Genomic DNA, 27,529 nt, shown 5'->3' with positions numbered 1-27,529 from the left:
CTCGCAACGCAATTTGCAGCCCCTCAGCTGTGGGAGGGAGATATCTTTGCTGCCTCTGCGCAGGCCGGGGGCCGGGCGGGGTGCTGGCGTCAGGCGCTGCCCCACGCGCTGCTGACAGGCGGGGGACACCAGGCGGGGGTGGCAGGATGAGGGGCGTCGTGCCGGGGCTGAGGCAGATGTCCCACAGAAACTTGGTCTTTTCCCTGCACCGTGCGCTGAGCTGCCGTTGTGGAACCCGCGGGATTGCTGGGGATCAGGGGTTTAGGAAAACCATGAGGAGAGACTTTTTACACAGGCAGATAGTGACAGGACAAGGAGGAAAGGCTTTAAATTGAAAGAGGAGAGATTTGTATCGGATATCGGGAAGAAATTCTTCTCTGTGAGGGTGGGAAGGCCCTGGCACAGATTCCCAGAGAAGCTGTGGCTGTCCCTGGATCCCTGGAAATGTCCAAGGCCAGGTTGGACAGGGCTTGGAGCAACCTGGGACAGTGGGAGGTGTCCCTGTCCGTGGCAGGGGGTGGCACTGGGTGACCTTCAAGATTCCTTCCAGCCCAAACCATTCCATGTTTCTGTGATTCTGTGACCAACATCGCAGGGCAGCCACACCCAGAGCTCATCTCGATGTCCAGTCTGTGACACCAAGGTGTGACCTGTGAACCATCATGCGCCTCTGCCAGCACCACTCCCCAAAACTGAGAAACGATAATCCCTCCTCAAAAAATGCACAGGAAAAAGCCCTGTGATGCAGGGTGGGTGGGTCGGTGCTGCTGACCCCAGCCCTGTATCCCCATCCTCACACTCCTCAGAGGGCTGTATCCCCTCCCAGCTCACCGAGCGCTGCCACTCTCCGGATGGAAATGCTGGGAAGCAGGAGCTGGTGCTGTGCGCCCAGAGAGTCTGGGCAGAGCTGCACCGCCTCCAGCCTGAGCTGGGAACCAGGCACAGGGCCCGTGGGGAAGCAGGGAATGAACCAGGGTGATCCAGAGCCAGGAGCCAGCGGGAAGCTGGGGAGGGAGCGCGGCGGGGCAGCAATCAGCGTGCCCTGCCTGGGGAGAAGCACGAGCGGGGATTGCAGGTTGAGGAGCTACTTAATTTTCGCATTCTTAATTTCTCAGTACCTTCATAATTTTCTGTTTGCCTTTTTGGAGTAAATAACTAGTATTTCCATGTGAGTGCATACAGATGAGGGCTGGGGAAGTGCACGCCGTCGTGTAAATCATTCGCTTTCCCGTCTCACCCGTGGCCCTCACAGGACTGCGAATTCCAGAGGTAAGTGTATTCTAGGGCTTGTTGGAAAGGTCGCATGAGTCATGGGCTCATCCAACCGGCTGAGGGATGTTTGAGGGAGATGAGGAGACAGCGGAGAGGGAGCGGGCAGGGGGGGTTAACTGCTGGGAAGTGCTCGGGAGTGGGTTGTAGGTAGAAGAAAGGTTCAGACTGAGCCAGCTCTCGGTCAGGGGATAAACACCCCTGTCGTCGGGGCAGGGACAGCTCCGTGTCAGCGTGCTGTGCCCTTCCTGGGGTCCGCTGTGGGGATGTGTGGCCCCCAGTCCCTTGTCCCAGCTGCCTCCCGGTGCTCGGTGCTGCTGCAGCAGCTCAGGCGGACTGGGGTGGGGGAATCAGGGAATCGAGCGGCCCCACGCCAGGGGACTGGGACGGGTAGGTGACTGTCCCTGGGGCGGTACTGGCACTTCCACCCGGTCCAGGTCCCGGTCCTCTGGGACAGTCCCAGTCCAGTCCCAGAATCCCGGGTGTGGTCCCTGGGGCAGTCACGGTCACGGTCGCTGTCCCCGCTCAGTCCCGGCTCCCAGTAGTGGGGTCCCCCCGCCCAGTCGGGGTATCCCTAGCGGGGTCCCTGTCCCGATGCCCCGGGGCAGTCCCGATCCCAGCATCCCGGGGCGGGGGGGCTCCCGGGGCAGTCACAGTCGCGGTCCCCGCCCAGTCCCGGCACCCCGGGCTAGGTTTCCCGTCCCCGTCCCCCCGGCACCCGAGGCGGTGGCCGTCCCCGTGCCGGCCGGTGGCAGCGGGCGGGGGGCGGTGTCCCGGCGGCGCAGCCCCCCGCGGGTCCCGCCCCCCGCTGCCCCCCGCCCCCGCCGCCCCCCGCCGCTGCCTTGGCCGGGCGGCGCGGGGGAGGCGCCGGGAGAGGCGGCGGGAGCGCACGGCGGAGCCGCTCCGCCGGGCTGGGCTGCTGCGCTCCGCGGGCTGCGCTCGGGCCATGCCTGCCGGGCTCCCCGGGGCCGGGCCGCCCCGCTCCGCGCCGCCGCGGGGATCCGGCTCTCCGCCGGCCGCGGGGGCATGAGGCGGCGGGCGGCGGGCGGCGGCGCCGGCCCTTCCCCTGCGAGCCGCCGCCGGAGGATGAAGCAGCATGAGGATGTGTGACAGAGGCGTCCAGATGCTCGTCACCACGGTGGGAGCCTTCGCAGCCTTCAGCCTGATGACCATCGCCGTGGGCACCGACTACTGGCTCTACTCGCGCGGCGTGTGCAGGACTAAGTCCACGAACGACAACGACACGAGCCGCAAGAACGAGGAGGTGATGACCCACTCGGGGCTCTGGAGGACGTGCTGCCTGGAAGGTACCGAACCCCGCGGCCCCAAAACTTCGGGGGAAGGGTTGCATCGCGGGACCCCCCACCCCAGATCTGGGCCCCCGGCGAGCGGCGCATCCCCCGGCCATCCGAGCGTCTCCCGGCCCGGCGGCCCCGCCGCTCTCCGCTGCCGCCTTCCGCTTCCCTCCCCGGGCGCTCGCGATGGCACCGAGGTGGAACCTCGCGGAGGGCTGCTCCACGCGGGGCGCGGGGCCGGGGGAGCGGGGCTGCGGGCTGCGGGGTCTCCCCGTGCTGGCAACCCGCGCCGGCGGCGGCAGACGCGCTGTGTGCTCCCGGCGAGCTCCGGGCTGAGGGGCCACAGGTCCCTCTCCTGATCAGGAATGTGTGAGCGATCTGAGAGCCCCGCGGCCGCTGCCCCTCTCCGAGGCTCCGCCGGCACCGCGTCCCTGTCACCGGGAAACCCACCGCACCCGGCGTTTTCATCAGCGAGCCCCAGCACCGGCGCCAGCCCTTTCCCTCTCAGCAGCACGGCGGGGCAAGGTGGGCTGCTGCTGCCCCACCGCAGCTCGTCCCTCTGTCCCCACGGCCGGCCAGTCCCGCGGCTGGGCTGCCCCACTGCCGTGCTCTTGCCTGCCCGGCCTCGCCGCTTCGCCCCGCTGCTTCCCTCCCGCAGCAGCGCCTGGCTGGCGAGGCCCCAGCAGCTGCCGCCCTCCTGCAGCACAGGCCACGTTTTGGGGCAGTTTTACCCCAAAGCTGCTGGTTGAGGTGTTTCTCAGCACCCACAGGCTGTGGTTAAAGATGAGCTTGAGCAGAGCCAGGTGCTGCTACCTGCGCAGCAAAAAATGGCCGGTGGCATCACCCTGGGCCCTAACTTTTACAATTAGTGGCCGCAGTGGGTGTCCTGTGTGCTCAGGCCAACCTGCCCCACTGTCCTGCGGAGCCTTGGGGGTGTCACACTGCCCCAGCCCAGGAGCGACCCCTCCAGTGGTGGGGGCAGGAGAGCCACGGTGTTGAGCTGCTCCTCCACGTTGGAAAGTTCTCGGTGAGTCACGGCCATGGATGCAGAAATACCCTGTCTGCTCCTGGTGCTCGGTCCTAAACCTGGTGAAGTCAGTCACAGCTTATTGATTCAAGGAGGGTTTGGATCATGCTCTAATTCCATAATAAATAATTTGAGATAATCTGTCTCCCCTCTTGCGCTGAGGGAGCCAAGGAGGCAGGAGCCAGGGATGTGAAAGATGGGATCACTGGAGGCATGAGTAATTTCCAAATTTCTTCGGTTTGCTACCTGTATTTTTTTTTCCAGTCGATGTTTTATGTTTCCCTCTCTGTGATCAATCACTGCTTTGGAAGGAGCCAGAGAAGCCCCGCTGCCCTGGGCACAGCTCACTCGGGAAAGGGCTTGGCAGTGCCACGGCAGAGCTCAGAGCTGGATCACAGCCCACCGCCCTGAGCCCTGGCGCGGGGCTGGGAGCAGCAGGGCATGGGCTCGCCGTGGGCTCGGCGCTCCCCGTTCCACATCCTAACCCCGTGCTGGTGCTCTGAGAGCTGCTGGGGTGGGAGTGGGAGTGGGAGCAGTGGGGGCTGCGTGGCCATACCTGCGGCACAGCCGAGGCCTCGCGCGGGGCACAGGCTCCGTCATCCCCGGCGTGTGGGTTGGGGTGACAGTGACAGTGGGGCTGCGGGGGCTGCAGCACCCAGGCAGGGATAGGAGGGTTCCAGCCTGTGCTCGGGGGGAGCACATGGGGCTGTGATGTGCTGGGGGGACGTGCTGGGGCTGCTTGTCACCCTCCTGAATTCTGCGGGAGAAAGGCACTTCACAGGCTCTTAACCAGTGCAATGCTGGGAAGGGAAAACTTCCCCCAGCCGAGCTGCGAAGCGCTCACGGGTCGGTGCGGGGGAAGGACGGCGCTGGGCGGGGGCTGAGGACCCCTTAGCCGGGGCAGCGCCGGGGGCCGAGCCCCGTACCTGTTAGCGCAGCAGGTGCTGTGCCATTCCTGCTGCAGGGCCTCGCTGCCGCCACGTCTCTGCGCGCTCCCTGTGTCGGGCTTGACACAGGGACAGCAGAGCCTTCCCCGCCGCCGCCGGGACCGAGCGCGGTCTGTCGCAGGGGCCGCTTCTCCTGCGGCCACAGGATGCTCTGAGCACCGAGCGGAGCTCCCCGCCCGCCGGGAACCGCCTCGGCCCTGAACTTTCCGCCGCGAACGGGGGCTGAAGGCGTGTGCGGCGGGAGGAGCTGCGTGCGGAGCCCCGTGGCTCCAGCGGGCGCGCGTGGCTCGTCACGGAGCTGCCCGACGTGAGTTCCACCAGCTCCGAGCATCCCTGCCGCTCCCGGCGCAGCGCCTGCGTGGGAGCCACGCACCACGTGAGCGTCACAAGCCACCGGCGAGAGCGGATAAATGCTGAATGGAGCCGCCGCAGACCCATGGAGAGACACCCACGCTGGGAAACACAAATTAGCGGTTGAGTCAGGAGCTGGAGCCCAGGCAGGTGTTCCCAGACTGCTGGGCTGGGCTGGGCTGTGCTGTTTGGAATCCGCAGCGTTTGGATCCTGATTGTTGGTTTTACGAAATGTGAACGCTTGGAAGGTGTGCTCTCGTGTGTCCGGCTCAGGTGTGACGGGCGCTGGTCAGTGCATGTCCCCCGTGCGTGTCTCAGTGTCACTTGTTTTCCTCTGTGCCTGCTGTGTCGGTATGGAAGGGAGGGAAGGACATGGCACTTTGGGGAGAGAGCTGAAGTTGAGAAATAGCTGCTTAGGCTGGTGGTGCTTTTAAGAAAGTAAGAGAACTTTGGTTTTCATCAAACTTAATTAAATTCAGCATCATTAAATGCAGCATCATTAAATGCAGGGAGGCTCCGTGTCCTCCCTGCTGCGTGGTGTAGATTGGGACTGGCTCCATGGCATCATGCGGATCTGAAACAGGCAGAAGGAGCAGGAGGATTTGGCCAAGGCTGCTCAAAATACCATATTTTAAGGCGATGTGGTACTTTTCCTTTCCTCCTTCATTTCCCTCATCAGAATAAAGTGCTCTGTCATTTCTGGAGGAGGCCAAGCGTTGCTCTGCCTGCCTCCCTCACAGAGGATGCTCAGCATCCTGCATCCCTCCGGGGTGGGACGTGGGGTGTTCTGCAGGGGACACAGACATCTTGTGTCCCAGCGCTGTCCTTTGGCTGAGCTGTCCCCCTTGGGCCCATCCTGGCCCCTCCAGTGTCCCCCACAGCAGCTCCAGCACAGCCTTTTCCAACCTGCAGCTCTTCCCTGCCGAGCCTGGAGAGCTTTGTTCAGGGCTGGTCTTCTGGGATGATCCTGGCTGGGTTTAAACACAATATTGCAGATGCCACCAGCTGACCCCACAGCCCTCAGGACCTTTCCCAGTCCTTCCTACACCTGAGCTGCAGCTCCTGCGTGGCTCTGTGGTGGACAGATGGTCACTCCTGGAGGCTACAGCTGAGGTCACTCCTGGAGGCTACAGCCATGTCCCTGGGCTGTGGTTCCACTGGGAGAGCTCAGGAGCTCCTCAAACTCCCCTGAACATGAGAGATAATCTCTGCCCCCTGGCTCTCCCGCAGCCATGTGGGCTGTTTGTCCATGTTCTGCCTGCTGTGTCTGATTGATTGTGCACTGAGGTCGCTGAGTCCCTCACAGGGAGTCCCCGTGCTGGTGGCACCCCCAGCCCCCCGGTGTGACTGAGCAGCATCTCCTACCCCGAAATGGAGCTTGCTCTCCTGGTTCCTTGCTCTTGATCCTTGGAGTTGGCTCTATGGAGGTGACCATCGCTGAAGGAGCCCATGGTGCCGAGCTGCCCGATTTGCCTGACCCACCTCCCTCACTCGTCAGTATTCCCATCAGTCTTTTCTCTGCCATTTCCCTCTTTTACTCCCAATTATTTCATGTTTTATTCAATACTCCCAATGAAGATGGTGTTGTAGCTCAGCACTGTGCTGGTTACAGGCGATCCTGTGCAGGAACATCCCTGGGATGACAGGAACCATCTCTGTGAGCTCCCAACCCATTAATAAAGTGCTGCTGATCCTGCATAATACAGGTCTTTAACTTTTTCAGGAGAGCTAAATCAAATACCCTGTGGAACTCTTAAATGTATTATGTTACCGACTTCCTTTATCAACTGAATTTGTAACCGTATCAAGAAAAATTTATGAAGTTTGATGAATTTATTTTCCACGAGGCCGTTTGACATTTGCCTCCTCCCCCGTTCCCACCTCTGCTAACCCACGGGCGGTGCTGGGGACACAGCTCCTGCCATTGCCCATCGCATCACTGCTGGCATTAAACCAGCTTCTCCCCTCTTCTAGAAATTCAACAGAATGCCAAGGTTTATTAAAACCCATTTTAGATCTTCAGAATCCTCCTCAGCCTATTCTCTGGGAAGAAGTTCTCAAGTCCTCCCGGCTCCATGTTTACACTTTGCAGTCGCTGTTTAGCATCCTCCCAGCTCCTGCCAGAATACAGGAGCCTATTTGTCTCCAACTACAGAACAGAAGTATCTGATGAATAAATAAGCATGTGTCACTTCTGCTCCATGACTGACAGTTACATCGTCATGATCCAGTGCTGCTCTACACTATCCTTCCAACACAATGAAAGAATTCCTCCTTGTTTTGCCTTGACCTTTCAAGCTGCAGATTTATTTTAACTGCTTCTCCCATCAGCCATGCATGTGGCTTGTTACTTTCCCCAGTTTTTCATTTTTTAATTGCATTTTCCATTCCCCTTTACAGTAACCAGGCAGGGCTGTGAGGTGCAGGAGAGCACCTGCCCTTGCTCCTGAATTTCCATTTTGCCCTGTTGGTTCTGCCCGCGGCTGGTTTTGGCTCCGCTGAGCTGAGCTGGGTCGCAGCGAAGGCGTTAAATCGGGCTGGAAGAGACTTCCCTGGCCAGGCACCAGCTCTTCCCCTCCTCCAGCTCCTCTCAGCCCTCTGAGTGAGGCCAAGCAGAGAATTTCCCCAAGGTGACAGCAAGATTGTTTCTGTTAGAAAGTTATTATCTTTAATTTTTAAAAGCGCCAAGCAAATGTCCCTGAGATTGCAATCACCCATGATGGAGCACTTTTTCTCGCTACTCATTACAGGCAGGTATTTAAGGAGCTGCTCATCCTGTTCCTCTGTCTGCTCGGTGTCTGTGATAGATTCTCATCACCACCCCAACGTGCCTCTTCTCGGCAGCACTCGGCCCAGCTCGGTGCCAGTGCTGGTGCTGGTGTGGCTGCCAGGCTGCCCTCCACGGCCACACTGACCATGCTGACCACCCTGCCCTGCAGCCCAGCACCCCTGGCATGGCCACAAACAGTGCCACCAGCCATGGCTCTGCCCGGGGTGCCCCCGATGAGAGCCCAGGGGTGGTGGCTGTGGGGCAGGGATGCACAGACGGGCTGGAGGGGATGGAGGGGGAGATGGGGCTGCTCTGTGCAGAGAGGCACGTTTGGGGCAGTGGTGGAAAAGGGTTATTGCTCCTTGTTACCCGAGGGCTGGGAGCTGTTGAGCTCTCCTGTGAGCTGGAAGTGGAGGGTGTGGTGTGGTGTGATGGAGGCACCCAAGGTGAGCTGCTGGGTGAAGGTGGAGAGGAACAGTTAGCTGTTTGAGACCACCTGATGGAATTAGCAGGCTGCAGGTTAACTCCCAGCAAGTCTTTCTGCCGGGACAGCACGGAGCAGGGACAGCCCAGCCCCTGGCACTGCAGTCACAGGGTGACACCTCCCTGGGCAGGGGGTTCTGCGAGGGGCACGACCTGGCATTTAGGGAATCCCTGAGCCTCGCCTTGGTGGAGCATGTATAGGATAAACGTGAATTAGTGTCCTCTAATGGAGATGGAAATGAGGCTGGCTGGACCCTCGAGCTGCTCCAGACGCACGTTCTTGTGGCACATGGCCAAATGCCACGAGTCATAAAAACCCTTCTGGACACGGAGGGTCTCGTGCCACTGCCAGCTGGCACCGTGGCTCCGAGCACAGCGCCTGCTGCTCCTCGGCTGCTCGGAGAGTGTCCGGGGAGGAGCTGTGCCTCAGCTCGCTGCCACCAGCTCTGCTTTGAGCAGAGGGGGCAAAATCCACCCTCCTGGGATGCTGCAGTGTTTTCTGGGCAAAAATCCTGACTTGTGGGGTGGGTTAAAGAGCCGGCTTCCTCACTGCCTGCGAGCGGCACGTGATGAGTAAAATGTGTGCTGCGAACAGCTCAGAAACAGGCATTTTACTGCTGCATAGGCGTGGTGCAGAGCCTGTCATCTCCAGAGCTGTTCCCGTGTAATAGAGGTGGAAGGCTGAATTTGAATGAGGCTCAAGTGGTTTTTTTCCCCATGCAAGGTCACTGGCTCCATGCCGGCTGTAAATAATTAGCGATGGCTAACGAAGGCTGTGAGCCCCGGCGCTGGTGGCTGCGGGTGGCTGCGGTTTGGGGAGGATGCCCCACGGATGGATGCCACATCCTGCCGTTCCCGGCGAGCTGGGGACAGGCCAGGAGGTGGGGACAGGCCAGGAGGTGCCAGCGATGACGTTTGCTGGAGCAGCCAGGGAGCGATGCCCAGCTCCGCTGCCAAGAACTACGTGGCCTTCGGTCAATCCCTTCTCTCAGCATGAGTTTTGCCTTCTGTAAGGTGAAGCCAGGTGGATTCAGGAGTGCTCACCTCACTCGGCTCCGGGAAAGTCCCCAGCACGGTGCCCGCCGGCCGCAGGGTGACACCTCGCTGGCACGCCCTGCTCGGCACGGGGGACAGCCAGGTGTGGAGAGCTGTCGTGCTCTGCTGTTTGACACGAGGTGAGCTGAGGCAGCCGAGGCATTCATCTTGCTCAGTGCTTCTCGCGTCTCCGTGGCTCCTGTTCACATGGGTTTCACCATGGATTTTTAATGAACACAGTGCGAGCTTCATAAATAGACGTTAACCTCCTTTTTCGGGAAAATCAAAAATGCTCTTAAAATTATATAAATGCACTAATCCTTACGCGTGTGGGGGGTTGCTCAGCTGCTGCCCGAGGGGTCCTACTTGCCGGGGGGTTCTTCCCTGCCTCACCTGCTGACAAGTGCCGCTGGCTGACTCACGGCGCTGGCAGGAGGCAGCCGCCAGGTATCCACTGTCATTAACGCAGCAGCGCTGGCAGGCACTGGGACAGGGCTAGTCCGAGGCATCCAAAAAGTGCCCACCCGTGTCCTGAGACCCCGCAAAGTGCCCCTGGGGAGATGGGAGGACGTGGGGAGGGCTCCTGCCCGCTGCCCACTGCCCACTGCCCCACTCCCTTTCCCGAAGGGCTGCAGCACCTCCAACCCACTTCGGTCTCTCAAATGACCTCGGAAGGAAATCCCCTGAAGCTGGTGGATGCACTTTGGGTCAGTGCTCCGTGTGGAGGCATGGGGAGGGAGCTCACGTCCTTCCTGAATGTTCCCGGGAGGGTTTGCTGTGGCTGATGCTTCGGGCTCAAAACCTCCGGAGGTTTCGGGTAGCTTTCCCCAGGGTGGGGAGCAGGGAGCAGCTTGCTCTGCGCAGCCCCAGGCGGGCTGTGAGGAGCCGCGGCTGCTCGAGATAAGAGCTCTGATGGAGCAGACACCTGCTGTGATAAAGAATGACAGCGCCGGGGTGACAACGGTGTCTCTCCCTCGGCGTGTGTGTGCTGACAGCTCTGCGGCGGGGAGGAGCAGAGGCTGCATCCCGCCCCGGGACCTGCATCCCGCCCCGGGACCTGCATCCCGCCCCGGGACCTGCATCCCGCCCCGGGACCTGTTACCCAACCCCGGGAAACTCCGGGCAGCCCGGGCCGCTGGGGATGCTCGGATTCCACGCTGGTGTGACTTCCCGACCTTCTACCTGCAACAGGTATTGAAGCGTCTGCAGAATGAAAAGTCCTGGCCAGGCTGTGCTCGTGTTTCGAGCTGTCCTGTGTCCTCTGCTGCCTTCCAACCAAACCATTCGGGGCTTCTAAGATTCTATGATCCCTTGCCCAGAGGAGGAGTGGAGGACTTTCCCACAGCAGGCTTTCGGTCCCTTTTGAGATGTGTCAGAACCTCTAGGCTTTACCCATCCCCTGAGCGTTGCAGGAATCCCTCACTCACTGGTGAGTGGCTGTGCTCGAACACATCGGGGTTCTTCACAGGCATGGCAGGAGAGGCAGGAGGAGGATCGTGGCTGCTGAGCAGGTGATAGGGTGTGATGATTTTCTCAGATATTGCCTGTTTCTTGTCTCCTGACACCACAATGTAAAGACAAAGCTCATGCTGTTGGGCAGCAGAGGAGGGCTGAGCTGTTCCTGTCAGGTCCTTGGGAATGGAGGTGTTTAATAATCACAGTCACGTGGAAATGCCAGCGGGACAGGAGGGCAATTGTGCCATCCTGCCACCTTCCCCGGGGCTCCGTGCGTTTGCTGTTTGCCAAGCGGTTTGTACTGAAGGAGGAGGATTGGGGTGGACAGGAGCCCAGGGTGGGTGCAGGGAGCAAGGGGGGCATGTGACCCCCCAGCCGTCCTGCACTGGGCACCCATGGGGGCGTTGGCATCGATGATCTGCCCTGTGGCACTTGGGCAGTAGGGAGCAGCGACAGAAGGTGGTGTTTGAGGGTGACATTTGTGTTCACGTCTCTTGAACGGTCACATTTCCAATTTCACTGGTGATTTGGTAATTGTCCCCTAATTATACCCTTAATTTCAGTTTGTGCCTGGAATCACAAGGGGAGGGGAGAGCATCCCCAGAGGGATTACCAACAAGCAATGACCCTTTTGAAGTGTGCCTGATTTAACTTATTAAATTCAGCCTTGGTTTGTGCTGCTGGCACCATCAGCAAGCTGCTTAAGTCCTGCAGAACATTCCTGGTCCCAAGGATGGCACACCATCCCTCTGGAGAGGCTGGGGCTCCCTCCTAGCATGGAATAGGAACCCTTCAGGCCAGGCTGGTGATGGATGTTAAACACCAACCTCTGGCAGCTCTGTGTGGTACATCAGCATCGCCGATTGCATCACACAACGCCATGAGCACTGCAAGGGCTGCACCTTCCCCGGGTGCCTCCCGCCCGACCCGGGGCTGCTGCCCGGCTGGGAAAGGCCACTGTCACTTGGCGAGGCACACTGTGACCTCCCGGCAGCTGTCCCTGCCTCATTCCGGCTGTGTGTCCCGGCCAGCCGAGACAGTCACTCCTGCCGGGATGCGCGGCGTCCTTGCCAAATCCTCCATTTGCCTGAGCAGCCTTATCGCGGCGCAGCAGCTGTGCCACCCGGCCTCACCGGGCTGGCACCGGCTGGCGTCTGTCCCCTCCAGACGGGCACGAGCTGATCCCCCTGCCCGCCCAGGCTGCTCCGGGGGCTGGGAGCCTCTCGCAGCCCCGAGGCTCCTTCTCCCCGTGCTGGAGACTCTCTTGTCGCACCACAGCACACCCCAGCCAGAGAAGAAAGTGTTCTCTGTACATCAGTCTTTGGCCTTCTCTCCAGCGTGAGAAGCTGGAAAAGGATCAGAGGGATCGCGCCTTGCATGGGAAGCAGAAAAGCTGCAGCAAGGTGTGAGACCTCAGCTGGAGAGGAGCAGAGCTGGGGCTTCTGCCTCTGCCTCCCGTCAGCCGGAGCGTGGTCCTGCGAGGGCCGGGGAAGGTGGTGTGCATGCTGTAAATAATTACATATAATAACATCAAATGTGCTCTGTGCATTGCCCCAGCCTGCCCCAATTCCCACTGCTGCTGAACCCCATCCTGAGCGAATTCCCAGTGCTGCTGAACCTGAGCCTGCAGCCGCTCCCGGGAGCCTCCTGCCCATCTGCGGGGCATCCCCAGAGCCCTGTGGCTGCTCTGCCAGTCCCGGGGCAGGGTGGCTTTGCTGCCAGTCCCAGCTCATCACGGCTGAGGTGCCAGACAGACTCTCCAACGCCTCCATCCCCGAGCCCCGTCTGCCGGCACCGCGCTCAGCACGGAGCCCTGAGGGACACCGGGCGGTGGCACTGCGGGGACAGAATGGCCCCTGTGCCCATGGCAGCGTGCAGGGCCATGGCTGTGGTGGCTGTGGGAGCTGCTGTGCCCCGTGCAGCCAGCCCCGGTTGCTGTGTGTGACACCTTCTGTGCCGCTCAGAGAGGGTCTCAGTGACAGCCTTGTGCTTTAAGTAGGGCTTGGTCAGAGCACAAAAGCTCAGTCATTCTACTTGCAATGTCAGTTTGAACAGGTCTCCCCTTCGGGATGGAGAGACATCTTCAAGCAGGAGGAGCAGAACATCCCATCAGCACCAGCAGCTGTTCCTGGGCTGTGGGTTCAGCCCTGCTGGCGGCACAGGCCAGGCTGTGACAGCAGTGTCACCTCCCGCGCAGAGCCTGCTCAGGGCTGTGAAATCCCCAGTTCTGCACAGCTCCAGCTGAGCACCCAAAGTGAGCAGATGCTTCTGATCTGCATCTCTCCAGTGCTCCACTACCCATCTGTAAATTGGGGATAACAGAATCACAGGATCATGGAATTGTTTGGGTTGGAAGGGATCTCAAATCCCATCCAGTGCCATCCCTGCCATGGGTAGGGACACCTTCCACTGTCCCAGGCTGCTCCAAGCCCTGTCCAGCCTGACTTGGACACCTCCAGAGATCCAGAGGCAGCCACAGCTTCTCTGGGCACTCTGTGCCAGGGCCTGACCACCCTCACAGGAAGGAATTTCTTCCATATAGCTAATCTAAAGCTCCTCTCTGTCAGTGAAGCAATTCTCCCTTGTCCTGTCATTCCATGCCCTTGTCCACAGTCCTCTCCAGCTCTGGGCTGCTCTCCATCCATTCTCCTTCCAGCTTGTAGCCCAAACTGCCTGTGCCTCATCCAGAGAGCAGCTGGGTGCCCTCAGTGATGCCCAGGTGGAGCTGCTGGGCTGCAGTTGGACAGAGCTATTAAAGGGCTGCTGCAGGCTCAGCTCTCCCTGCAGGGGTGGGTGATGTGGCTGAGAGCAAAGCTGGCAATAGGGGAGCAAAGACACAGGGGCAGCCCCAGGGAAGTGCCATAGGGCTTGTGGAACTCCAGTTATCCTCGAGACTGATGGCAGAGCAGCAGCTGGCTGCAGCAGCAGCACGATGGGCTCTCTGTGATCTAACGCGAGAGAGGAAGATGGAAACAGTTGAGTGAGTGGTGAAGCTCTCTGCTGCCCATCTCAGGGGTTTTCACATCTCTCCTGTCCCACTCAGAGCTCTCTTTGGCTCCTGGAAGGGCAGAGCCGTGGGGAGTTGGGTTGTTTGGCATTTGGAATGACAAGGCCAGCTGGACCTGGGGTTGTTTCAATGCCCAGATTTTTTCTAGCAAAGCATTTTGTGCTTTGAGTCAGGTGTGGGAAGCAGGAGAAGATGAGGCTGTTTAATGGCCAAGCTGATGGTGTGAGTGGCTCGGGGGCCATGAAACAGATTGCCCAGCTCTGACCCAAGGGTGGAGCAGCTTTATAGCCAGGAGCAGAGTCCTGCTGCCAGGGCTGGAGAGAGCAGTGTGGGCAGGGACAGCCTTAGACAGAGCAGTGCCACGGGCTGCCTGAGGCACAGCAGTGTTTCAGGGCCTGGAGCAGCTGGCTGCCATGTGTTAGGATGATTTGGTGCTGTAAAACCCCAACGTGATGTGAGATGGATGAGATGCACCATGGCCTGTCCCTGCCCAGGCAGGGAGCCTGCTGCCAGTGCAGTGCTGCCAAGGTCTTCCCAAAGGCACAGGGCGAGTGCTGTGCCATGGCAATGGCTCTGGCTCTCTGGGCAGCTCACAAGGGCAGCATTTATTTCTTGGAGGGGGAAGATGAGGTTGGCGTTGCTCACTCCTTCACCAGCAAAATTCTCTCCTGATGCTCCGTCTGCAGGAGAGTCCCTTCTCATTCTCCAAAAAAAGCCAAGAGTGAAACTATGGTGCTACTCCTGAATATCGCTCTCCCCATCTGGGGCGTTGGAGCTTCTCCCTGGGGCTGCTTCCCTCCCGCAGATGGTGAGGAGGAGGCTCAGCCTCCCAGCAGGCAGGAGCTAAATCCGTCTGTGCTGGATGTGCTGGGAGCCTGAGGGCTGGACTGGACCCACAGCCCGGCCAGGGAGCCTGGAACAGGCAGGGAGTGAGGAGCTGTGGCTGCAGGATGCACCAGCAGGGAGTGAGGAGCTGTGGCTCCAGGATGCACCAGCAGGGAGTGAGGAGCTGTGGCTCCAGGTTGGCACCAGTGAGGAGCTGTGGCTGCAGGATGCACCAGTGGGGAGCTGTGGCTCCAGGTTGGCACCAGTGAGGAGTGAGGAGCTGTGGCTCCAGCATGCACCAGTGAGGAGCTGTGGCTCCAGGATGCACCAGTGAGGAGTGAGGAGCTGTGGCTGCAGGATGGCACCAGTGAGGAGTGAGGAGCTGTGGCTGCAGGATGGCACCAGTGAGGAGTGAGGAGCTGTGGCTCCAGGATGGCACCAGTGAGGAGCTGTGGCTCCAGGATGCACCAGTGAGGAGTGAGGAGCTGTGGCTCCAGCATGGCACCAGTGAGGAGCTGTGGCTCCAGGATGCACCAGTGAGGAGTGAGGAGCTGTGGCTCCAGCATGGCACCAGTGAGGAGCTGTGGCTCCAGCATGCACCAGTGAGGAGCTGTGGCTCCAGGATACACCAGCTCCCTCCCACAGCAGCAAGCCAGCAGCACGATGCCCACTGCACTCCCGCAGAATAAATAGGCTCTGATGGATCGAGGTCCTTTTAGCACATCAGCTGAAAACTTCAAATATTTATACCAGGAAGATGTGACAGAAGTATAGATATATTTTAAAAAAGGCAGGTGCTGGAGTGGCAGTCATGTATTTGAAGTTCAAATACTTACCTTCAAATCCGTGCTATAAAAGAGGAAGAACGTAATAAATTTAATATCACTTTTTCAGGGAAAACAACCTGCCGAGCCTCCTCCCAGGCTAAATGTGCTTTAAAGATTGACTGTGCAGCTGTAATAACTATTGATGAACTGTAAACATGAAAAGATCTCCCTGCTCCCGGCCTGTCAGGAGCATTAGGGTGGAAATGCTCTGTGTTCTGCTCTGGCATGACTCACCGAGGCCTCGGCAAATGTGTTTATTTGTAAAGATCCTTATTTCAGAAATAGTGACCTTTTTAATGCCTCGTGCAGCGAGCTCGGAAATTTGAAATTGCCTGTTGGCGACTGCCTCGTCTTGCTGCAGCTCTGACAGTGCTTTTCATGGCCATTTACATATTTTTAGCCTGGATATTCTGCACTGTGGGGCTCCTTTGGAGAATTATTCGCTTTTCACAGCCCTGGAACTGCAGTGCTGGGCTGAGGTCAGGCTGTGCTCAGGGCACTGGGGTTCACTGCCTGCCAGGCTCCTCCAGCACCTCCCAAACCTCTGAGCCCTCCCTTTATGGGATGAATTTAGCAACATCCTACTCCAAACACGGACCATGGCGTTGGTCCCAAATTTAGCTGCTTCACCTTGAAACAGGGAATATTAAGGGTGCTGAGGCACTGGCACAAGGTGCCCAGAGAGGCTGTGGCTGCCCCTGGATCCCTGGCAGTGTCCAAGGCCAGACTGGACAGGGCTTGGAGCAGCCTGGGACAGTGGAATGTGTCCCTGCCATGGCAGGGGTGGCACTGGGTGGGCTTGAAGGTCCTTCCAACCCAAGCCATTCTGGGGTTCTATGCCAATTCCATGAATAAAGCTGTTTTTCCAGGCTGCTGTACTTCACAGCACCAGGATGTCCCTTTTGGCATCTGAAGGCACAAAGCCCCTCACTGCCACTGCCCCAGGCTGCAGTTGGCTGCACCAGAGCAGGTGTGACCAGCGACCTTGTCCCTGTGTCCATGGCCTGTCCCCTGGCTCTGGGTGCCTCCCTGTGCCAGCAGGTCCCTGCAGCAGCAGAGGGGATGCAGCAGCACTGCTCCAGGCAGGGTGGGCAGTGCAGCACCTCAGCCTCTCCACCCTGGCTCTTCCCAGAGCTGCATTCCATGCGGCTGTGGATTGCTCAGCCAGCTCCCTCCGCGCCTCTCTGGGGTGAGGCTGAGCTGGATGGGAAATGCCAGGCTGTGATCAGTTATTTCACATTTCTGGGCCCTGTGAGTGACGCTGCTGCGTGGTTTGGTGACGGTGGTGGCACTGCTCCTTCCTGCTGCTGCTGCTCATCCCCATGCGCTGGGGAAGGACGTTTTGATGCTTTTGCACTGCTTGTTTGGGCTGTTATCGGTGCTCTACAATTTCAAGTTGCTGATTTATATTCAGAGTTATGAATATCTCCTTTCTCCTCTTTGTTGGGCCTGTTTTTATTTTCATAGCTGTTTACTTATTAGCCAGGCGGTTTCTAACCCACTGCAAGCTCCCGTCATGGTGATGAGATTTGGGGCAAAACACTCCTAAATCATTCTCTGTACACAGTTGTGCTTTTATGCTTAAATCCATTCTCCTGAGTGATTTGGCTTATAATTGTTTTCTGCTCTGTGAATTGACCTCTCAGAGCACCAGGAGTGTGTGCTGGTGCCTCAGACTCGCCTCGGTGTGCCCATGAGAAGTGTAATCAAGCTGTGATTGCTTGGACTTGAGCAGCAACTAGTTTTTAATTCTGTGATCCATTCCCCTTCAGCTGTCAACACGGAGTCGAAAATAGCACTCCCCTGTGCTGGATGCCACGCTTCACAGCTATGAAATTGTCATTTATAGGTTTTTAGAAATTCAGAGGACATTTTAATACCGGTGAAGTGAAACCTCCAGCTCCCCATCATAATGCAGCTTCTCTCCTCCTTAGTATAAATAGGTGCTTAAGCAGCCTGGGGATGATCTGGCCTGTGCCAGGCCCGGGGTGGGAGCAGACACTGGAGCACCCACAGGTTCCCTTTGGCTGAATTACTGGCAGCTTGTTTAACCAGAGGATCCCAGGTTTCACACTCCTGATTTTTGGTTTTCCCCCTGGTCCCAGTTAGGCAGTTTTTATCCCCAATGTTCTGGACATGAACCATGTGGGTCAAATGCACTCCTATAAATGTTTGAGTCTGGATCCTTCTGTTAATTATCCAGATAGCAGCTGGGATCACGAAACCATGGAATGGTTTGGGTTGGAAGAGACCCTGAGGACCAGGTGCTCATACCAGGGCTGGGCTGGGAGCTTCTGCTGGCTCTGGGTCAGTTTTGGAGTGGTGGGAAGGGAGGATGGGGATAAACCCAAACCCCCTTTGCCAAGCAGGCACAGAGCTCCCTCCCTGCAGGACAGACCCGCTTTCCCCCCATCCTGCTAGAAAAGGCCGTGGGGTCCAGGAATCCCCCAGAGCTGAGCTGGCTGCCCCTATCAACCAGAAGGAGGCTGGAAGGCAAACCCTTCCCAGAAGCTCATCGGTTAACCAAGTAAATGTAAAATGTTCATTAAACAAGGAGAGTGGGATCCTGCTCCAGCCTCAGGCACTGGGATGCTCAGCTGGACCCAGGCCTCCCCCTCTGCCCCATCCCTTGCCATCAACGTCTCCAAGCGGCAAACAAACCAAAGATCATTATTTTTTTTTATAATTGCCAGAATTGTATTAATTTAAACAGATAAACTCAATCAGTGAAGCTCATTAATTTCTAGCACATGGCTTATTTACGCCGATTCCGGCTGCTCCAGCTCTCACTGCGCTCTCATAGGAATGTCAATTACCTTTTAAAATAAAAATCAATGTTTATTCACTGTTAAAGATAAAACATGAAATGATTTCCTAAGACATGCTGATGAGTGCTCTCCTCCCCAGCATGATCTGAGGGCTCCCGGCGTTGGCAGCTGCTGCCCATTGCCATGTGCCACGGGGGGACAGCAGTGTGCTGGCAGAGGGCACAGCAGGGACCCCCTGCACCCACCTCAGCCCTGCACCTTCCCGCCCCATCCCAGCACCTCCCCAGGAGCACAGCGCTTTCCTGCCATGAGCTCCAGCAAGCTGGAAGGACAGAGGGAAGAAGGTTGGAAGGAGGCAGGGAGGAAGGAAGCTCAGGGGAGTGCAGGGGGAGCCCCTGGAAGCAGCTCCAGAGTGTTACCTGATTACTTTTCTAATGAGAAAACCCTCAGAGCAAAGGGCTGGAAATTACCCGTCAGCTGCAAACTTTTTTTTCCTCCTCTATTATTCAGAATTGTTTTGCTTTTCTGAACTGCCTTGTGTAGGTTGCACCAACCCCACAGATTCCAGAATGGGAGATGATGAGTCACTGTCAAAATGTAGATTTTTTTTTTTCCTCCTTTTTCTTTTTTTTCCCTTTCAGCACTGCCGAGGGAGTGCAGTCCCTGCGCCCCGCGCTGAGCGCTGGCACCTGGCGCTGGTGGAGCTCCCAGCCCACCCGTGGTGTGAGTGCCAAGCTGTGCCCGCCGTGTCCCCCTGGGGATGCCCATCACGGGCATCTCCCGCTGCCCCACCCCGCCGCGCTGTGGGGGTGCCAGGGGCTCTGTCCCCTGTGCCCTGTGTGTGCTCAGGTGTGCCCAGCCTGCCTCAACCCCACCGCCACAGCACGGCCACCTCTGCCGCCTCCTCGCCCCGCGCTCCTTCCATCTGACTTGGGTTTTTTCCACTGGTGGGGAGGGGTGTTTTTATATATAAAAACAGGGAAAAAGTCCTTCAGAACAGGCATATCTGTGTAGGTGCCTCTGCTCAGCCACGAGCCACCACCGCAGAGAGGGGGAGAGGGTGTGAAATGGAGATGCAGCCAGATTACACCGGAGCTGTGGGGCTGCTGGGCAATGGGATGTGCTGCAGCGAGCTCAGTCCTGGGGAGGAGGAGGATTCCTCCCACTGCCAGGTGTTGAGGAGCCCAGAGGAGCTCAGCATCCATCCTGACAGCAGGGCAGGCTGGGGGCTCTCGGGTTTTGCCTTTCTTCAGCTGCTCTCCAGTGGAGTTGGGGCCAACAGAGCTTGTGAGGAGGTGACAGTATCAGCCTGAGGAGCCGCAGAGCTGGTGGCATGCTGGGGACAGCTCACCTGGCTCCCCGGGGCTTCCCTGCCCTGCAGGAGAACACCCCTTGTCCTCAGCTCCAGCAGCAATTTCCACTGGGTTGCCCTGAGCTGTGGGTCAGGGGTCTGTAGCCATCCCACCAGCCTTCTCTGATGCCCTTCTAAGCTGCTGCATGCCTTTGAACCTGGGCTGTGTGGAAAATTTGGCAATGTAGGAGGCAAACAAGGTGCTGGGGGTGGCTGGGACCCCCACAGCCTTTCCTGGGGCACGGATAGCTGCTCGATGTCACCTGCTGAGCCCTGGGCAGTGGCCACTGAGTGCTGGCCGTGGCTAGCACAGCCCCAAAACCCCGGAGCTCTGCAATGTCTCACCAGGGACCTTGTGCAAAGAGCCTCAGGATCCCTTGCAGAGCCTGGAGCTGGAGAAGGGAAGGAATATGGATGAATTTCTTTCCATCTCTCCAAGCATCTGGGAGGTGGGTGGGAGGTAAAAAAAGATGAGCCCTGAAGTTTTAATTCCTCGGAGATATTTAGGTATCTTGCTCTTGTTACTCAGGGAGTGCAGAGCCTGTGTGTCTCTGGGGATGTGCCGCAGGCTCCTTCCTACCCCAGCATTCCCGGCTCAGCTCTGACCTCTGCTCCTCCAAAATATCAATTTGGATCCACCACTTCCTTCAGATGGATTCAGAGCAACTCAGGGTCTCTAGGAAGGCCATTACTGGAGACCACAAGTTGGGAGATAACTCACTTGGATTTAGCGGGAGGAGCGCAGAGCTGAGGGCTGGAATGTGACCTTGACTCCTGGCTGAGGCTGTGCGAGGGGAGCAAGGAATTTTGTTCCCATTTAGGAGCAGTATCAGCTCATCCTCCTCAGCCTGAGTCCTCCTTTGCACACACCGGTAACACCCAGAACGGTCCCTGGAAAACTGTTCCACCAGATGAAAAGTAATGAGACTTTAACACCAAAACTGATGCTCTTTAGTCTTCTGGCTCGCCGGGCTGAGATCGATATTCTCGGCTGCATTTCCACCACTGCAACCATATTTCCCTCGCAACCCCCTCCCCGTCCCCCCAGCCCTCCCTGGGGAAAAGGGCTCTGAGAGGAAAACAACCTGAGATCAAATCAATTAATTGCCTCTGCATGTGCCGATAAATGCGGTGCGGGAGCGGAGCGCACAGCGAAACGCGAGTGAGAGAGCAGGGCAAGCACAAAGCCTGCTCTCCGCCCGGGGCTGGGGGCTCGGGGAGCACTCAGAGCTGCGGCTGGGGGGCTCGGGGGGCACTCAGAGCTGCGGCTGGGGGGCTCGGGGGGCACTCAGAGCTGCGGCTGGGGGGCTCGGGGGGCACTCAGCATCCAGCTGCGGCTGGGGGGCTCGGAGCTGCGGCGATGGGAGGATCGAAGGATCACGCGGAGAGCGGGATGCAAACAGCCCTGCGGGCGGGGAGGGAGGGCAGGGAGGGATGCCCGTACAAACCTGCAGAGTGTGCAGTACGAGTTCATCGCTTCCAAATTAAATCTCGTGTCACCCCAAGGCAGCGCTCGCCGCAGGAGCCTGGGGCCGCGGGGCAGGGACACCCTGCGGGCACCCCACGGTCCGCTTTCTGACAGATACAGAAAGCCCTGGGAGGTTTCCCAGCTGGACAGGGATTCCGTGGATTAAGGTGAGATCATGACACGCAGTTGGACCTGCAGCTGGGTGAGGCTGGGGCAGACCGTGCTTCCCTCCTGGCCAGGGGTGTGCAGGTGAGCAGAGGTAGCACCAACTGATGGCACCAAGTGATGGCAGGGCTGGCACTGCTCCCGCCGAGCCCTCCTGCCGAAGGGGGGACGGCAGGTCTGGTTCCTCTGTCCTGAGCGGTGTTGGGTGGGTGAGGAGCTCAGGGCTGGCTGAGAGCAGCTCCCAGCACAGCCCCACTGCCCACTGCTGCTCTGCGGGGCTCCGGCAGCGAAGTGTGGCAGTAAGCCAAGTTGGCTAATTGGGATTCATACTAATAGGGAGAGGAAATTACCGAGATCCAGCACGGAGACAGCCGAGCGGGGAGTGAGTAGCGGCGGCAGCACCGCCTGCGCTGGCGCTCGCCCGGCCGCAGATGAATCAAAGCCGGGGGTGTGACTCAGGCTCCCGGCATGGATCCGCAGCACAGCAAGGCCAGAGGCTGGGAAAGGGCTCACGAGAAGGCTGGGATGTGCTGAGAGGAGCAGCCTGGCCGGGAGAGGAGCCCAGCCGCTGGCAGCAGCAGGAGGGGTGGCTGGGGGAGGCAGCAGCCCCCAGTGCAGCCCCCAGTGCAGCCCCCAGTGCAGCCCCCAGTGCAGCCCCCAGTGCAGCCTGTCCATAGAGCCGTGCTGGTGCCGTGCCAGGGCTGTGCCCAGCTCGGGATGCACAGCTGGGTGCTGGAAGGAGCACTCGGGTGAGACAGGGACTGCGAGTGCCCAGAGCAAGCGGCTGAGCTGCTGCTGCCCGAGCCTGAGCACGTCCCAGGGAGGCTCCATCCCGGTGTGCTTTACCCAGGCCCGGCTGGGAAAAGTAAAGCCAGGAGAGGAATACATACATGGAGTTGCATCTGCTGTCACCGTGGGACAGGGACCTGGTGGCTGAGGAGGTGACACATGGCCCAGCTGCTCTGGGTGCTGAGTCCCCAGCCAGGACCCTGGACAGCTGCCCCATCCCTGGAGCCGTTTCCAGCCGCAGCTCAAGGGGCAGGATTCCCTCCTTGGGGAGCATCTTGGAGGTCACAGGGGGCTTTTTGGGACTGCAGCCTTGTTGTGGTGTGTGTTTGGAGGCTGAAGTTGCGTGTCAGGTGGCTCGGCATTGCCATGACAACGAGCATCAGTTGATGAACAGAGGGAGTAAAGGAGCCGAAATAAATGTCAGAGTGTGAATAGATGCTGCGGAGCTGGGGCTGCCCCCTGCCCGCCCCCTGCCCGCCCCCTCCCCTGGGCAGCCAGGCGTGTTGCTCTGCCTGTCCCTGCTCAGCCATCGGTGCAGCCCAACTCTGGCAGTGCCCGATGGCTGCAGAGCAAAGGGACACACAGGGGTGGCTCTGGGGTGCACGGGGCAGTCTGCTGGCTCTGGGCACTGCGAGAAGGTGGGCAGAAACCCAAAGCTGAGAGGAGGAGGCTGTGCTGTGGAGCTGCTGTCCTCACCGTGCCCAGTGCATCCCCTTCTCCCACAGTTCCCAAAGCAACAGGAGCAGGCGATTCTCCCTTGCATGCTGTGTCTCCCTCTGGATGACAGCTTGCCTCCTCCAGAGCTTCATCTTCAGGCTTTAATTGATGCCTGTCATGCTGCTCAGCTCCCCCGAGCTCAGCCTGGGAGGGTCGGCTTGTCCCGCCTGGAGCTCTGGTCCTTGGTGAGGTGTCCCTCCTGGTGCCACGGCAGAGGGGATGGAGCCAGCATGGCCTGACTGTGCTGCAGAGCCAGGGTGGTGCAGGGGCTGCCCTTATCTAGGGAGATGCTGCAGTTCCTGTCACCTCACCCTGCCCCCTGCCACCCCAGAGCAGTCCCACACTGTGCCTCAGTGTCCCCATTTAGGACATCAAAGCTCCTGGGCTGCTGCACATCCTGGCCAGCGCAGAGGTTCTGAGTTTTCCTGGCTTGTGTCTCCCCAGGAACCTTCCGAGGAGTGTGCAAGAAAATCGACCACTTCCCTGAGGATGCAGACTACGAGCAAGACACGGCCGAGTATCTCCTCCGTGAGTTTGCTCCCCCATGGCACACATCCCCTCACTCTGCAGGGCACCCCCTCACTGTCCCCCAGCTTCACCCAGCAGAGGCTGAGGGGTCACAGCCCCCCAGGCTCCCCATGCTCCCCAGGCATCCCAGGGACACTCCAGATTACCTGAGCATGGAATCCTGGAATGGCCTGGGTTGGGACGGACCCTAAACCCACCCCAGCCACGGCAGGAACACCTCCCACTGTGCCAGGTTGCTCCCAAGCCCCATCCAGCCTGGCCTTGGACACTTCCAGGGATGCAGGGGCTCTGAGCAACCAGGGCCTCCCCACCCTCACCACTTCCTCACACTCAACATCTCCTGCTTGTCTCACCTCAATTTCCCCTCTTTCAGGGGAAAGCATTTCAGCCCTGGGGCTGGGTTAGGGTGACAAGGGGCACTGTCCCCTCAGCGCTGGGCACACAGTGTGTGAGAGGTGACAGAGGTGGTGGCAGCCCTGGGCACTCTGTGAGCTGCTGGGGCTTGAGGGAATCCCAGGAGAAGAGCCCTGTGCCTGCTGCCTGTGTCCAACCCTGTGTCCTCTGCCTGGTGCTCAGCCCCAGCCCCCTGCCTGACCCAGCTGCTGCTCATCCAGCTGCTGCTCTGGACTCCCAAATTTCCACAGCTCTGCTCACCCAGCGGAGAGGAGAGCGAGTTTAATGAAATGGCTTTGCAGTTTTAGTAGATTAGTGTTGAAGTTCTCCCACTCCCTCTCACATTTAAAGTAAAAAGTCTATTTTAAAGCCCCCAGAATGGAATTTTAATGGAGCTTCTCTGTATTTCTGTGCTTTAATAACAGCCCTAATCGAGGGATGAGAGCCCAGACCAAGGCACGGTGTATTTATGGTGCAGCAGGTAGTGATTTGCTGCATTCATTACTCTCTACTGTCATTTGGGAAGCTCGTCCAAGTAGGAAAGTCCTTTCTCTGTGTAGTGCTGGTCAGTGACTGCTGTCAGTGCTGGTCCTGTGGGATGGAGCCCAGCTGGGGTCACAGCATGGTCCAGCCTGGATTCTGGGAGCTTGGCATTCTGTTAATTTTGAGTACATTCTTCCCCTACATCAGAAAATTATTTTTTGTTGAAATTGAGGTATTTTAATTTGTAAATTTTTACATCCAAATCAGCTGTGATAGTTTGGGCCCCATGGGAGAGGTTCCTGACCATGTGGTTAGCAGTTCCTCACCAGCCTTGAGCTCTGTGGGATTTCTGCCATCCCAGACTCCAGAGGCATTCCAGCCAAAACCTGAGGGTGATGTTTGGTAATGGGAAGGTAAATTGCTGGTGCTGACTGTGTGACTAGGCTGGAGGACAAAATTCCTTGATGGAAGGGAAAAAGAAGAAGTTCAGGGTTTAAGCTGTTTTTATGGCTGGAATCACAAGGTCTGCAGGGCTGCTGGGCTTCAGAGCAGCTCAGGGACAGCAGAGATACTGGGAAGAAATTCCTCCCTGTGAGGGTGGTGAGGCACTGGCACAGGGTGCCCAGAGAAGTTGCCCCATTCCTGGAAGTGTCCCAGGCCAGGCTGGACAGCGCTTGGATCCACCTGGGATGGTGGAAGCTGCCCCTGCCCATGCCAGGGGGTGGAACTGGATGGTCTGAAGTTCCTTTCCAGCCCAAACCATCTCAGGATTCCATGAGCAGCAGAGGATGCATGGTGGGGAGTGCTGCTGGCTCTCCCCATCCGCCCTGGCAGCACGAGGGGTGCCCTGGCACTGATCCTTCCCAGGTGCTGGTGCAGGGGGTGCTGGGGGCTGATCCTGCCCTGTCCCTGTCCCACAGGAGCTGTGAGAGCATCCAGCATCTTCCCCATCCTCAGCGTGGGGCTGCTGTTCTTCGGGGGGCTCTGCGTGGCTGCCAGCGAGTTCTACAAGAGCAAACACAACGTCATCCTCAGCGCAGGCATCTTCTTCGTCTCGGCAGGTAGGAGCTGCCCGGGTGGCTCCTCCAGCCTGGGGGACAGGGGGAGCGGGAGGTGGGGTGTGGATCCTCCCAGGCTGTCAGCACAGAGATTCTGAGCTTTGAGAGCTGTTCCATCCCTGGGGGAATATCCCCATTGCAGGAAAAAACCATCAGGGGTCTGTGGCCTTGGTCACTGTGCCAGACAGAGCTCCAAGTGTCCCTCCCCGCCTCAAGCAGGGCCAGTGTGGGGCTGCAGCCCAGGAGTGCAGCCATTCCAAGGGGCCTTCCAGGCCCCAGGACAGGGATGGGGATCTCTGCCCTCTGCCCTCCACCCCGGATAGCCAGTGGGCACTGCGCTGGGAGCTGCCACAGTCCCACATGGAAATCGCCCTCTAGAGAGGCTGTTCCTGCTGGATTACTCATTTCTCTGTTCCCCAACGCTTCCCCTGATTATCGCGTGACAATGTCTTTGTCTCAAGGAACTGCTCTATTTTGTGTTTTTCTTCTCCCCACAAAGAGACAAATGACTCTCCCTCCTTGGCTGGCGGGAGCTGCCGATGCAGATGAGAAAACAGCCGAGAGAACATAATCGATTCATTAAGTAAATCTGAGGATGCACCAGCCTCTCCCTGCGGCACAGCCCCGCTGGCTGCTGGAGGGGCACAGGCTGCCCCTGTCCCAAACAGAGCCTCAGGACTCCATCAGAAATAGAAAGAGACAGAGCCATTCTCTGTGCTCCATGGGCCATGGCGAGCTGGGGCTTGTGCTGGGAATGAAGGGTCCATGCAGGAATCCCCCTGTGCCCCTCAGGGTGGCTCTGCTGGGGGTGCACAGCACCAGCCCTGCTCCTCTGCTCACTGCTCAGCAAAGCAAAGCACAACGAGCTCCTGAAACATCCCTTTTCTAGACAAAACAGTGGTTATTCCTCCTTCCCTTCCAATATCTGGGAATATACGGGAATTCTAGGCGTAAGGGAATATTTGGGTATCCTGGGACATCGGCAGAGATCCGCAAGATTTGACCCAAGTGTGCTGGCAGAGGGGCTGCTGCCCCACGGGGACACCTCCCCTCATCCCCTCCTGTCCCCCCTGTCCCCGCTGCAGGTCTCAGCAACATCATCGGGATCATAGTGTACATCTCGGCCAACGCAGGGGACCCGGGGCAGAGCGACTCCAAGAAGAGCTACTCCTACGGCTGGTCCTTCTACTTCGGCGCGCTGTCCTTCATCATCGCCGAGATGGTGGGGGTGATCGCCGTGCACATGTACATCGAGAAGCACCGCCAGATCCGCGCCAGGTCGCACTCGGAGCTGCTCAAGAAGTCGGCCTTCACCCGCCTCCCCCCCTACAGGTACCGCTTCCGCCGGCGGTCCAGCTCCCGCTCCACCGAGCCCCGCTCCCGGGACATGTCGCCCATCAGCAAAGGGTTCAGCACCATCCCCTCCACCGACATCTCCATGTTCACCCTCTCCAGGGATCCCTCCAAGGTCACCATGGGGACGCTGCTCAACTCGGAGCGGGACCACGGTTTTTTACAGGTCCATAACTCCATCCCCAAAGAGTTCAAGGAGTCTTTGCACAACAACCCGGCCAACAGACGAACCACGCCGGTCTGAGGCGGGCTGGGCTGCATGGCATCACCCTCGTGACGGTGTAACCTGTGAAACCCCGTTTTTAAGGACAAACCCAGAGGCTCCCCGTGCCCCCCGGCCGCGGGGCTGGTTTTTCACTCCTGAAATGCCACCGGCCGGGCCGTGCCGCCGCGCCCGCGGTGGGAGCGACACCCCCGGCGGGGAGGGGACGGGGTGACGCCGGGACCCTGGCGCCCTGCAGACTGAGCGGGGCTCCAACCCCCCGGGACAGCGGCTTCCCGAGGTCTCCATCGTTCGTGTGATCATAACCGCAGTGTTCCCGTAGCTGTGTGTCCATGGAAATGCTGGCGATAGCCCTGTCTGTGAGAACCCTTAACCCGGTAGTTACATTTAAGTGGAATCGCCTGGAAGTCCGGAGCTGGAAGCACTGAGTCAGTGCCGGAGCGATGCTTGTGTTCCGAACCCCTTCCCCTGTCGTGCTGGACGGAGTGCTCGGGCTGGGTTCCTCTATGGCGTTTCGTGCATGCATTAAATAGCTTGGAATTCAATTTTGTCATGTCGGGTTGGAAGAAACATCCTTTTGCAATTTTCTGTGGTCTCGAAAGGGCTTATTTCCTTCCTTCCTTCCTTCCTTCCTTCCTTCCTTCCTTCCTTCCTTCCTTCCTTCCTTCCTTCCTTCCTTCCTTCCTTCCGTTCATTCAGGCCATGAAAGGACTCAGGAGCAGAATTACTCCAGTGACTGGTAGCAAGTATCCAGCATTTAATTCACCTCTAACGTTGCAAGAAAATGAATTATTTCCCTACAGTTGATACACACGCAGTCAGAGATGACTGTCTGGGCACAGCCGAGGGGGCAACGCGCGACCGTGGTGCTGCGGATGGGGTGTGATTCCCTAATGGCTGGGAGATCCATGAGAAAAACAATAAAATTGTCCAGTTTGGCAA

General features: G+C 58.6%; 1 protein-coding gene across 3 annotated transcripts; it reads left to right on the top strand.

Annotated features, from left to right (window-relative positions):
- The first annotated feature begins 861 nt into the window (after window positions 1-861).
- CACNG3 (calcium voltage-gated channel auxiliary subunit gamma 3) lies at window positions 862-27,529 on the top strand. 3 transcript variants are annotated; one of them, XM_085074259.1, is made up of 6 exons: window positions 862-1,075; window positions 1,183-1,269; window positions 2,383-2,576; window positions 22,994-23,077; window positions 24,874-25,014; window positions 26,097-27,529. In XM_085074259.1, the coding sequence occupies exons 3-6, from the start codon at window positions 2,393-2,395 to the stop codon at window positions 26,606-26,608; spliced, it is 921 nt and encodes a 306-aa protein (XP_084930385.1). In that variant the 5' UTR covers window positions 862-1,075; window positions 1,183-1,269; window positions 2,383-2,392; the 3' UTR covers window positions 26,609-27,529. The 3 variants fall into 3 exon arrangements, with proteins under 3 accessions (XP_084930385.1, XP_084930386.1, XP_084930384.1); XM_085074260.1 differs by lacking the exon at window positions 862-1,075 and having other exon boundaries at window positions 1,150-1,269; XM_085074258.1 differs by lacking the exons at window positions 862-1,075; window positions 1,183-1,269 and having other exon boundaries at window positions 2,140-2,576.

The sequence above is a fragment of the Lichenostomus cassidix genome, chromosome 14 (assembly GCF_008360975.1).
Source record: "Lichenostomus cassidix isolate B80296 chromosome 14, HeHo_3.0, whole genome shotgun sequence".
Taxonomy (NCBI): domain Eukaryota; kingdom Metazoa; phylum Chordata; class Aves; order Passeriformes; family Meliphagidae; genus Lichenostomus; species Lichenostomus cassidix.
The sequence above is the reverse complement of the archived record's forward strand: the minus strand, read 5'-3'. Positions and strand labels throughout refer to the sequence as shown.